The 10703-nt window shown below is 50.9% G+C and overlaps 1 protein-coding gene across 1 annotated transcript; it reads left to right on the top strand.

Annotated features, from left to right (window-relative positions):
• Positions 1 to 986: 986 nt before the first annotated feature.
• On the top strand, positions 987 to 5077 carry LOC146178815 (uncharacterized). Its single transcript, XM_084579801.1, has 3 exons — positions 987 to 1128; positions 3002 to 3297; positions 4805 to 5077. The coding sequence occupies exons 1-3, from the start codon at positions 1041 to 1043 to the stop codon at positions 5039 to 5041; spliced, it is 621 nt and encodes a 206-aa protein (XP_084435927.1). The 5' UTR covers positions 987 to 1040; the 3' UTR covers positions 5042 to 5077.
• The last annotated feature ends 5626 nt before the right edge of the window (positions 5078 to 10703 follow it).

Raw genomic sequence — 10703 nt, forward strand, 5'->3', positions numbered from 1 at the left:
ACATCAAGGTCAAATAGCGGCATCAACCGAGGTAATCGCTTTGTTTCTCATAAGCAATGGATATTGCACCACGAGCGCTCGTTTTACCGGTTAAGATTCCAAGCGGAGGTCAAGAGCGGCCACCAATACGATGCCTATAGTCGTGCGCGTGTCAAAGCAACTCCTCCGATTTAGCCGGTGCCCATGAACGGACGTTGCACTTGGAAATTGAAAGGAGATTGAATGGTATATTGAAAGGCGCGCGCTGTTCTCGTCTTTCCTCTTCGATGTCCATTTCGCCGTGCGGCGGCAAGTGCAACCTCGCGCGGCGTCATGGATACACCGCATTTATAAGCGGGGCGCTTGGTATGGACGACAGTAGAGAGTTGCATGCTCCTGATCTCTTCGATTTGACTTTGAGTGCACAGGTAAGGAACTTTTCCATACTTTCGCAAGATTGTGTCGTTCGTTTGCGTTGACAATGAACTGCGAAGTGAACTTTAAGGAGTCAGCAAGGCGAGAAAGCGACGGTTCTTAGCTCGCGGCTTTACAAAGCTCTCACACTCCGATTTGAGCACATTTTCTTCTCACCAACTCTTACATCCGTAAGCGGCGTTGGTGTGCCGCCAGAGTTATACGCTATTTTCTCCGAGTGTCTGCAGTAGCGTTCAATCATTGACTATATATGGATCGTCGTTTGAAGTTATGCGGTGGAAAGAAGTAAATGATATGCTCGTCTCGGCAACGCCGTTATTATGGGCCGTTTGAAGTTATGCGGTGAAAAGAAGTAAATGATATGCTCGTCTCGGCAACACCGTTATTATGAGCCTAAAGAGAAACGTGATACTTTTCAGTTTTACTAACGTCAGTTACGACGAGCTCTTCATAAACATTTACTGAGCCTTTCCACACCACAACGTTCTGTGCACGTTTTCTGGAAGGACAGATGTGTATCGCCTTTCGCTCTGTTGACGCACCTTGAACCCTGCATTTGCATCCAGGTGTCCCCCTGAACAGAGAGAGAGAGAGAGACGTGCTCGAAGAAAGCGCCAGTTGTCGATATGGAAAGTATGTTCGCATTGCTTGCCACCTTCGCCATTCTCCAAGGGATCAGTGCCGATAGCCCCTCGGGGTACGCCGTGTCGAAAGGTGAGTGACTCCTGGCTCGGATTGGTAGGGATATTATAGTAAAATACGAACTTGCACATCGGCTACGCTGGTGTCATTGCAAAAGCCAACGACTTGCATGCCTTAAAAATGTTTTCCCCGAGGTATCTGTAACATAGGAAATCAAATCAAGGTGCGCAATCGATTTCCACTGGGTAATATATAAAATATCCAAATAAAATGACCCAAACGTGAGAAATATCAGACGCATGCAAGGACTGGCCAGATCCCCAGTCTTTTCCCCAAATTTCTCATCAAACCACGCCTTAAGAACGGCGCTATGAAATAGGCTCCGTGTTTCAGTTTGACACCGCGCGATTATCCTTCTGTGGATCGCCCGTGCATGGTAAGAGCTGTGGAGATGAGACGGGTATACTCCTAACATTGTCTGCAGAAGTGCTTTTGTCACCGCTCACTCCGGACACGGCCGCTCAATGGAGGCGCACCTCCATTGAGCGGCCGTGCTCCGGATGTGCCGCTGACATAGAGTGCTTACAGCAACGATACTTAACTATATGATGAAGCTCTTTTGATGCATGCACTTAGCGGGTAACTCAAAGTAGAAAGGAACCACGATCAAGAACAGTAATGACGAGAAAAGTTTATGACTTTGCTCTTTAGTTTGAACGTATAACAGGACGGTGGTCCTTGGGTTGCCTGCAGGCAGAATCCCCATCATTACGATGCGTTAACTTACGAGATTTGCTTTGTAAACTACAGTCGACGAACTTCTCTTCTCTCTTTAGCAACCACGACTCTTTGAGGCTTGCACAGAGGGTTCCAGCATTTCCGAGACAATACGAAGCGTGGGACCGCTATACAGTCTGAGACAAAACAGTGCACAACCCTAGTGAAAAAATTTTATGAGGCAATAACCTCACATTTTCTCACACAATCTCACTCAATTCGCGTAAGAAATCACATACAAATCGCACATAACTGCATAATATCTCATAGTTTCTTGTACATCATCATAAACTATGCGAAATATTTGATGATAATTATGTCCACCATATAAGAGTCTATGCGATTAGGTGAGATTTTGTAAGGTTATGGCCCGGTAGAACTTTTGGTTTTTCAGTAGGGAATGCATATAGTTCCAAAGGAAGCGATAAATTTGTTCTTCATTTGCCTTATTGAAGCCACGTATTTTGCCCTCTGTTGTTGCTTACATTATTAATGGTCGTCGACGGAATCCGGTATGTAACTTCGTAACCAGATTTTATTGATACATGACCGTATGTTGGTGCGCATTGATGACAGCTGGTGAAGAGGTATGACAACTGAGTCGCCTGCTACCATCCAATCGCTATGTTTCTTGCTTACTTTATTTAAGTTGATTGCCTTGAGAACTACGCGCTATAGTAGCGAAATTGCAGAGTTTAAAAAAAGAAAACATTGCTGTGTTCGTATACGCTGATTAAATATAACTGCCAACCGCGAAGCTGTATACAACCATGCAGAACCATTCAGAATCTAGAAGGGAAAGAGACCTTGTAGCGTGTATCTGTTCGAATTAGTGCCGCTTCAGACAACTTTTAAATGTTCTAGCTAAACAACCGCCACCTATATTAAAGCGAGAGAGCGTCAGCAGCAGTCAGTATGTAAACCTTTGGAACAGTCGGCCAGAGCCTATATGGCGCACTATCGTCTCACTAGCTATTTGGCAAGGAAGCAAGTTGTCAGCGAATCGCTGGTCGAACTCGCATACGGAGAGCTATAAGTTCGGCCTCTTGTCAAATATAGCACTTGAATTGAGTTCACTTGCAATGAATGTTGTGGCAAGAAGCACCAAATTTATTGCCTGGCAAACAATGCTGCGAACTGGTGAATGATTATACCTCAATACTTTCAGGAGCGTGCGCCAAGGATGAAGACGTTGACTGGACCCAGAGCATCGAATCCCAGATTAGAAAGATACCAAACAACATCACCCTCCCACGCTTCCTCGATATCGACCGCATATTAGATGTCAACGTTTCGGCTCCCACACTATCGGGGCTCGGGAAAATGCAACTCAAGCTACCCTACCGTACAGCGTGCGTGGACGGCAGCACCTACGTCTTCGCCGATGTGGCTGCCGAAGACCCTCTGACCGTCAGCGTGGACTGGGTCATGTGTTCCGGGCTGTCTGGAAGAATTGGGACGCAGGTACATTTTGCTTTTGAACGAAGTTAACAGAGAGAAAAGAGGAATTAACAAAAAAAGATACGTTTTGCATGCCGAGATGATTTTGCAACAAAGCTCAATGTTCTGAAGACGATTATTCATTGCGACTGTCGCCCTGCTCCTTGACAAGGCGCCCCAATGGGATATGAAGGTTGCTAAAACCGTCTGAAAGAAATTCCTGCTATCTCTAACACACTCAGTGAGAGGAGTTGCGAATACGCATTTAAAGCCTCGAAAATAGGAGAATAATATTTGACATTTTTGTTCCTTTGAAACCTTGAATTTTCTATCACAGCATAACCCTTAGAACGTACGTTTCGTCTGACCTGGCGTAGCGATTACCTCGTCCCTTGGAAATGGATAACTATACCCTAGTAAAAAAAAAAAAAAAAAAACCGTATGAGTCACAACAGCCTCATACAGATTTCTCATACTAAACTCATACAAATCTCATTAATTCTTATATATTTCTCATATGATGAATGAGCTTAGTATGAGATTATATGAGATTTGTATGAGATTAGTACGAGTTTAGTATGAGAATTTGTATGAGGTTATTGTGACTCATAGTGATTTTTTCACTAGGGTAGGAGACGAAAAAGGAGCGAATAGGTCTTAAGGGTGCTTTTTCTGCTTTTTAAAGAGAAATTCATGGCTAAAATAGAGGATGTGGCATTGGCTTTTCTTGGAAAAACAGCGCCCAGTGTAGAAGGATCGACATATAATGGAATAGAGAGGCACTGCGCTGATCAGCAGTCTCCTTGCCTTCTTGGTTGTGTCCTGCTATCGGGCACGCTGTTTTGCCAGGATTCATGTAACAACTAGCTCGGCATTAGTTTACCAGTATAAATATTAACTGATACGGCAAGGTAATTGAAAAAGGATTTGTTTTGTATACGCATTGAAAGTAAGAATGAAATATAAAATAGTTTACTTGATCACGCGCCTGCATCTTCGAAGAGATACTTCGTATTCGTTCCCGTTGAGCGTTTTCATGCTCTTCGGACCGTGCACACACTTAAATGTTAGAGTTCAAATTGGTACTGTCTGTCAGGTTTTCTTTTCTTCCGATTTCTTTGCGTATGTTTTCTTTATTTTTTTTTAATTCTATAGATACAACATTTGATAATGACAGTGTAAATGATAGTGGCCTGTAATCTACTTGGAATGAGAATGTTTTGAGAAATTAAAATAACAGTCTAAACACATGATCAGATGAGATGATAGTAAAACGTTCCAGGATGTGCGGCTGCAACATGCAGTGAGAAAGTTTTCCGTAAAACTTCATGCGAAACTTGGTCGCGATATCAGAATGTTTGCGACAGTGCCCTTCATAACTGAAAAGGGAGGTAATCCAACGGCATTATTCCTAAACTGCATGGATGACGGTTTTTGAAACCTTCGCCTTCATTTTAAAATGTTCTTTCGTTTGCCTGCTACATGAGCTAGCTTTGGTAGTTTTACATTGTCTTGGTGTTTTCCGTTTAAGGTTTCAAGCCCCAAGATGCGCCTCGGGTTCAAAGCTCATCCCACGAGAGGCGATCCTACGAGGATAAAGTTGGCGAAGATGTTTCCTCGAGACCTCGAAAACGTCGAGGTCTTTGTTTCGGGGGTGAGCGATGGTGTAACGGGCGCCGTGAAGGGCGCCAATGTGCTGTTGAACCCCTATGCTCACAAGCTGTGGAACTGGGTGCTCAATAACGGTGCGCAGTTCTTGCCGAAATAATGTCGATAATAAAATTTGGTCTCTGAAATCAACGCTGCGGGCAGCGCAATTTCCTGCGTGCCAGTGGTTAGTGTGTAGGGCTCGTGGCGCGCCGCGCTTTCGAAGGCCGCGCCACTTCCCAATGCTCCCTGCGCGCGTGCCTGTTTCCCTCTCCCCGCTCGCGCGGGGATAACCGGTCCCGCGCGAGGGGGCTATAAAAGAAGGCACGCGCCGCCGCCTCGCTCTCTTCTTGGTCCCTGGCGCTTCCTGGTCCCTGGCTCGTCGCTCCCGCTTCCCTCCAGGCTCTCCACGGAAACGACCCGCAGCCACCCGGACGACAAGATCCCTGTGAGATTAAATATGTTTGTTATACGGCCCACTGTGTGTTTGTCGTGCGCATCCCTCGGGCAGAGGAATCGCCCACAACTGGCACCCAACTGGGGCTGAATTAGCACCCATGTGGACGATTTTTCTGCCAACGTGGCAGCGCACGGCAACACGACGGGCCGGTCCTTTGTATGTTAGGCGCGACGCCATTTTGAGTTTAGGGCTATCGTGTGTACAGATGACACGGAGTGTAGTATAGTAGTGTTTGTACAGTGTTTTATTTTGTTTTGGGTTATGTGCGTGTTTGTTAGTGTCGGGCGGTTTGTGTTTTAATTTTTTTGTGTGCATATGTTAGTTTTATGAAGTGTTTAGCCTTTGTGACTAGCCTCTTGATGCGGGCTAGGTGGTAGTCGTGCGCGTTTAGGCTCCCGACCGGCCTTAGTTGTTGAGTGAAATGCCTCCGAGAAAAGACGTGCCAGATAGGGCCGCCGCTTCGGACGCCAGTGCGTCCGGAAGTGAGGTAAAGGACGCGGTAGAGTCTGTGCAGGTTACCGATGCGGCCGCCTTGATGAGGCAGATGAACGAGGTGTTGTCGGTGTTCGCCCTTCAGCTCGGTTCGGTGGCTAGCGCCAACCAAGCCACAGCTGCGGCGGCAGTCTCGCGTCCGCGGATAAATGTAGAGGTTCCCTCCTTCTCCGGTTATACGGACGTAAAGTCAGTCCACGAGTTCCTGCAAGAACTCGAGGATTATCAGACGGCACTGGGTTCCCCAGACGACGTGGTGCTAGCGCAGGTAATCCCCGTGGCACTTGTTGAGAGCGCGGCGCGGTGGAGACGCTGCCAGCCGGCCTTCCAGTCGATGGCAGACTTCACAGATCGCTTCCGCGCCGAGTTCTTGCCGCCCGATTACGAACGCCGGATGCTTGAGGAGCTAGCGTTGCGCACACAGCACCCAGAGGAGAGCCTCCTCGAGTATGTACGCGCAATGCAGGAGCTCTACAAGAGGGCAGATCCCACGGCAACCGATCTTGAACAGGTCGCGCGCGTGATGAGGCAATGCCATCCGCGCTTCAAGCCGTATTTGCGGGGACGTGGTTTTGCAAACCTCGAGGCCCTAGCACAGGAAGCGAAGGTAGTACAGGCGGATTTACTCGCTGAATTGCGCTACCAGCCACCCCCCAGGCCAGCCGAATCGCTAGAGCCGCAATGCGCCTGGGCCGGAGGCCATGAATCCGCGCCGCGCGCCAGGGGCGCAGACGTAATGACGGTAGGGCAGGAAAGGCCAGCGGAAGGCTCCGATATTCCTCGCGCTCTTGACCCGTACGCGTTCGAGCAGCGGCGTCGAGCTGGGCTCGCCAGCGACGTACGCACAGGCGCGGAGAGAGGGGAAAGACGTCCCCAACAGCTTCGTGGAACGCGGCATCCCCCGTCCGCGCGGCAGGTGAACGACCGGCTTTGCTGGAATTGCAACCAGCCGGGCCACGTGGCACGAGAGTGTCAAGCAAGGCGTATGCAGGGAAACGCGGACCGCCGGCGGCCATAATTGGTAACACCAGCCTGTCGCCGTCGGCGGGAGAATTTCGTGGTAGCCACGGCGGAAAATGGGAAATGTACTCCCACGCCGCGTCACCGGGCGCTGAGGCTTTTGTCCCCCTCGCCTGTAGAGCGCAAGGAATGTTGTCGCGCTCGAGCCCTTTTATGCTAGTGCGGTTAGCTGGTCAAAGCTACTCGGCACTCATTGACACGGGCTCAACTCTGTCACTGGTCGGTGATGATGTGTTCGAGGCCTGCCGTAGATGTAACATCCGTGTCAGGCCAGCAGAAACCCCTTTGAGCTTAGCAGCAGGGACGACAAAAGCGGAAGGAGCGGTGCGTCTGGTCCTGCGTTTTGACGGCAGGAAGCGGAGGCATCGCTTCGTCTATCTGCCCGGCTTAACCATACCAGTTATTCTGGGAAGAGATTTTCTTTCGAGCGAAGGCATTGTGCTTGACATGGGGGAGAACGGCTATCGCTACAGCCCCTTCACCCCCCTCATTCCCTTTGTTAGCGCACCCAAGCAGGAATGCGTCGCTGAGCGAGCGAGCGTTCACGCTTTTGTCGCAGAGGGCTCCCCCGCGACACTGAATGGTAGCCCATTAGAAGCAATTATCGCGTCCTTCTCGGGAACCGGTAGTCAGCGCCGAAGGCTCGTAGAAACTTTACTCCCGTTTTCGGATTGTTTCACAGAGAAACCAGGCAGGACCGACTTGCTTCAGCACGAGATCGAAACGGGTGATGCGCGCCCTTTCAGATGTAACCCGCGGCCGTTAAGCGCGCATAAGAGACAGCTTCTCGACAGCGCCCTTGACGAGATGATAGATACCGGCGCGGTGAGACCCTCACAAAGTCCCTGGGCGTCCCCAGTGGTTCTAGCGCCAAAGAAAGATGGTTCGGTCAGGCTGTGTGTTGATTATCGAAAGCTCAACTCACTGACGCCTACGGTTGCGTACCCTTTCCAGTCGATCGAGGCTGTGATGTACGCGTTAGGGAACGCAAGGTTCTTCACAGTCCTGGATGCAAGCAGAGGGTACCTGCAGATTGAGGTGGCGGAAGGTGACATTCAGAAAACCGCATTCACCTGTCACCGCGGGCTCTTCGAATTTACTCGACTCCCGTTTGGCTTGTCTAATGCACCGAGCACGTTCATGCGATTGATGGACATCGTGCTGGGCGATGCAAGGTTCAACTACGCGATGGCGTACCTCGACGACGTCGTGATATTCTCACAGTCGTTCGAAGAACATCTCATTCACTTGAATTCCGTTCTTGAAAGAATGAGACGTTCGGGTATAACGATCAACCCAAAGAAAGTGCAGTTGGCATCAAAGAGAGTGAACCTCTTGGGATTTGTGGTTGATGATGGCACTTTGAGACCGAATGATGACAAACTGCAGGCAATTCTTACCCCTGCCCGACGGACGTGAAAAGCTTGCAGAGGTTTTTGGGAATGGTTGCCTTCTACAGACAATTCATCCCTAGTTGTTCAGAGCTCGCTAGGCCGTTGAACCAGCTGTTGCGAAAAGGCTCGAAGTGGGTCTGGGGCAAGGAACAGAACGACGCTTTTGTTGCCTTGGCTCGCGCGATAGCGAACACCGCTAGTTTGCGCCTCCCCGACCTGAACAAGCCGTTTGTCTTGCAGACAGATGCTAGTGATGCCGGTGTAGGAGCTGTTTTGTTGCAGGAACACGAGGGCAAACTGCGCCCTGTCGCGTTCGCTAGCCGCACGCTCACATCAGCGGAGCGGAATTACTCCGTGACCGAAAAGGAATGCCTGGCGATAATGTTCGCATTGTCAAAGTTCGACATGTACCTAGACGGAGCGGTTTTCACCGTGCAGACAGATCACCAGGCACTTTCGTGGTTAAAGAGGCTGAAAAACCCCGCAGGCAGACTCGCGAGATGGGCGCTGACGTTGCAACGTTACGCGTACGCCATTGAGTACCGCCGGGGCAGCATGAATAAGGTGGCCGATGCTTTATCGCGCGCACCGTTGAAGGCAGGCAGATGCGCAGAAGAGGCGCAGACCAGCATTGCTGAAAGCGGCGTCGCCGCCAGTGGAGAGGAGGAGAGGGCGGACGCGAGTGTCGCGCCCTGCGTAGGTAAAAAGAGAAAGGAGGCGGACAGAGTTGCCGCGCGGTGCTGCGAGAGAGAGAAGGCGCAGCAGCTGGTGGCGGCGACTACTCGCCTGCCAAGAAGCGAGGCAGAGAGAAATCTGTCATGGGGAGTAGCGGTCAGTAGGGAAGAGCTAATTGAGGCCCAGAAAGCAGATGGTCTATGCCAGCGGGTGCTGACAGAGCTTGCGAGTAGTGCAGCTTGCACCGGGAACGCTGAGGGCAAGTACGACGCGTATCTGCTGGGCGAGGATGGCTTACTGCTCCGCTACATCCCCCAACTTGACGAGGAAGAGGCGATTGCATCCCCCTTCCGAGTCGTGGTCCCGAGGAAGTTGCGGAAACGATTCCTCCAGTACTTCCATGACTCAGCGCTGGCAGGCCATGGCAGCGGCAGTAAGACTTACGACAAGTTATGCCGTGTCGCGACCTGGCCAGGTATGAGAAAGGATGTGCTGGGTTACGCCCGTACATGTCCTGTTTGCCAGGTAGCCAAGCCTCGGGCGGGGAAACCCGCTGGCATGATGAAGCCGGTAGTTAGCAACTATCCGTGGCAAGTGGTCGCGTGCGATATCATGGGACCCCTCCCTCGCTCCGCGCGCGGACACCAATATATCCTGGTAATAACGGACCACTATTCCAAGTGGGTTGAGGTTTTCCCCCTTAGGAAGCTTGTGTCAGAACGGATTTGGGAGAAACTGTTGGAGACATTCACTCGTTTCGGTTTCCCTTCCGACCTCATTACAGACAATGCTTCGTATTTCACAAGCAAAGTCTTTGCTGATTCCTGTCGGGCGCTTCAAATCCACCACAGGAAAACGAGTCCCTACCACGCTCAGAGCAACATAACCGAGAGAGTGAATCGGAATGTTAAGAGTATGCTGGTCGCGACGACCGAGCAGCACAGAGATTGGGACGCACGGCTGTCCGAACTGGCTTTCGCCACTAGAACAACCGTGAACAGGTCGGTAGGTATGACACCTGCTTACTTGAATTTTGGGAAAGAGATCGCTTTTCCGCTAGAGAACGCCCTACTTGACGCGGCGGGGCCCCCGCCCCCTCCGCTTACACAGTACGCGGCAAAGCTCCGCGAGCGCCTTGAGGCAGCGCAGCGCGCGGCTCGTGAAAACCTCGATGTCGCGCGCATGGAGCAAGCGGATCAGTACAACAAAGGTCGTCGTCACGTCGTTTTCAACACGGGCGACTTGGTACTGAAAAGAACGCACCCGCTTAGTAACGCAGCGCGTGGTTTCGCCGCGTCGCTAGCGCACAAGTGGGTTGGACCGTTCGAAGTTACGGCACGGACTACGCCACTCACCTACCAGCTGCGGTTGTTGGCGAGCGGTGAAACCGCTGGTCCGGCGCACGTCGCAGACTTGAAAGCTTACCACCTTCGCAAGGACGATAACTGCGAAGCGGGGGAAGCTCAAAGTGATGCAGCGATCTCCCCCAAAGTAAGGCGTACAGGTAGCAACCCGGTTCGCAACCGACGCTATAACCTAAGGCCAAGGTAGTGCACTACTTTGTCTAACGTCTTTGCTTCTTTCAGAATGCATTCTGATAAGATTTTGCAGCAGCCAGATGAACTACCGTCGCTGGGGCGGGAAACCGCACCCAGCGCATGGTTCAAGGAGGGGCCACTTAAACAGGGGGTACCCCCCTAGTTTGTAGTGGTTGGTGGCCCATCATCGTGACCAGAGCGGCC

The sequence above is a fragment of the Amblyomma maculatum genome, chromosome 9 (genome assembly GCF_055883805.1).
Source record: "Amblyomma maculatum isolate TAMU_Amacu chromosome 9, ASM5588380v1, whole genome shotgun sequence".
In the NCBI taxonomy this organism is placed as follows: Eukaryota; Metazoa; Arthropoda; class Arachnida; order Ixodida; family Ixodidae; genus Amblyomma; species Amblyomma maculatum.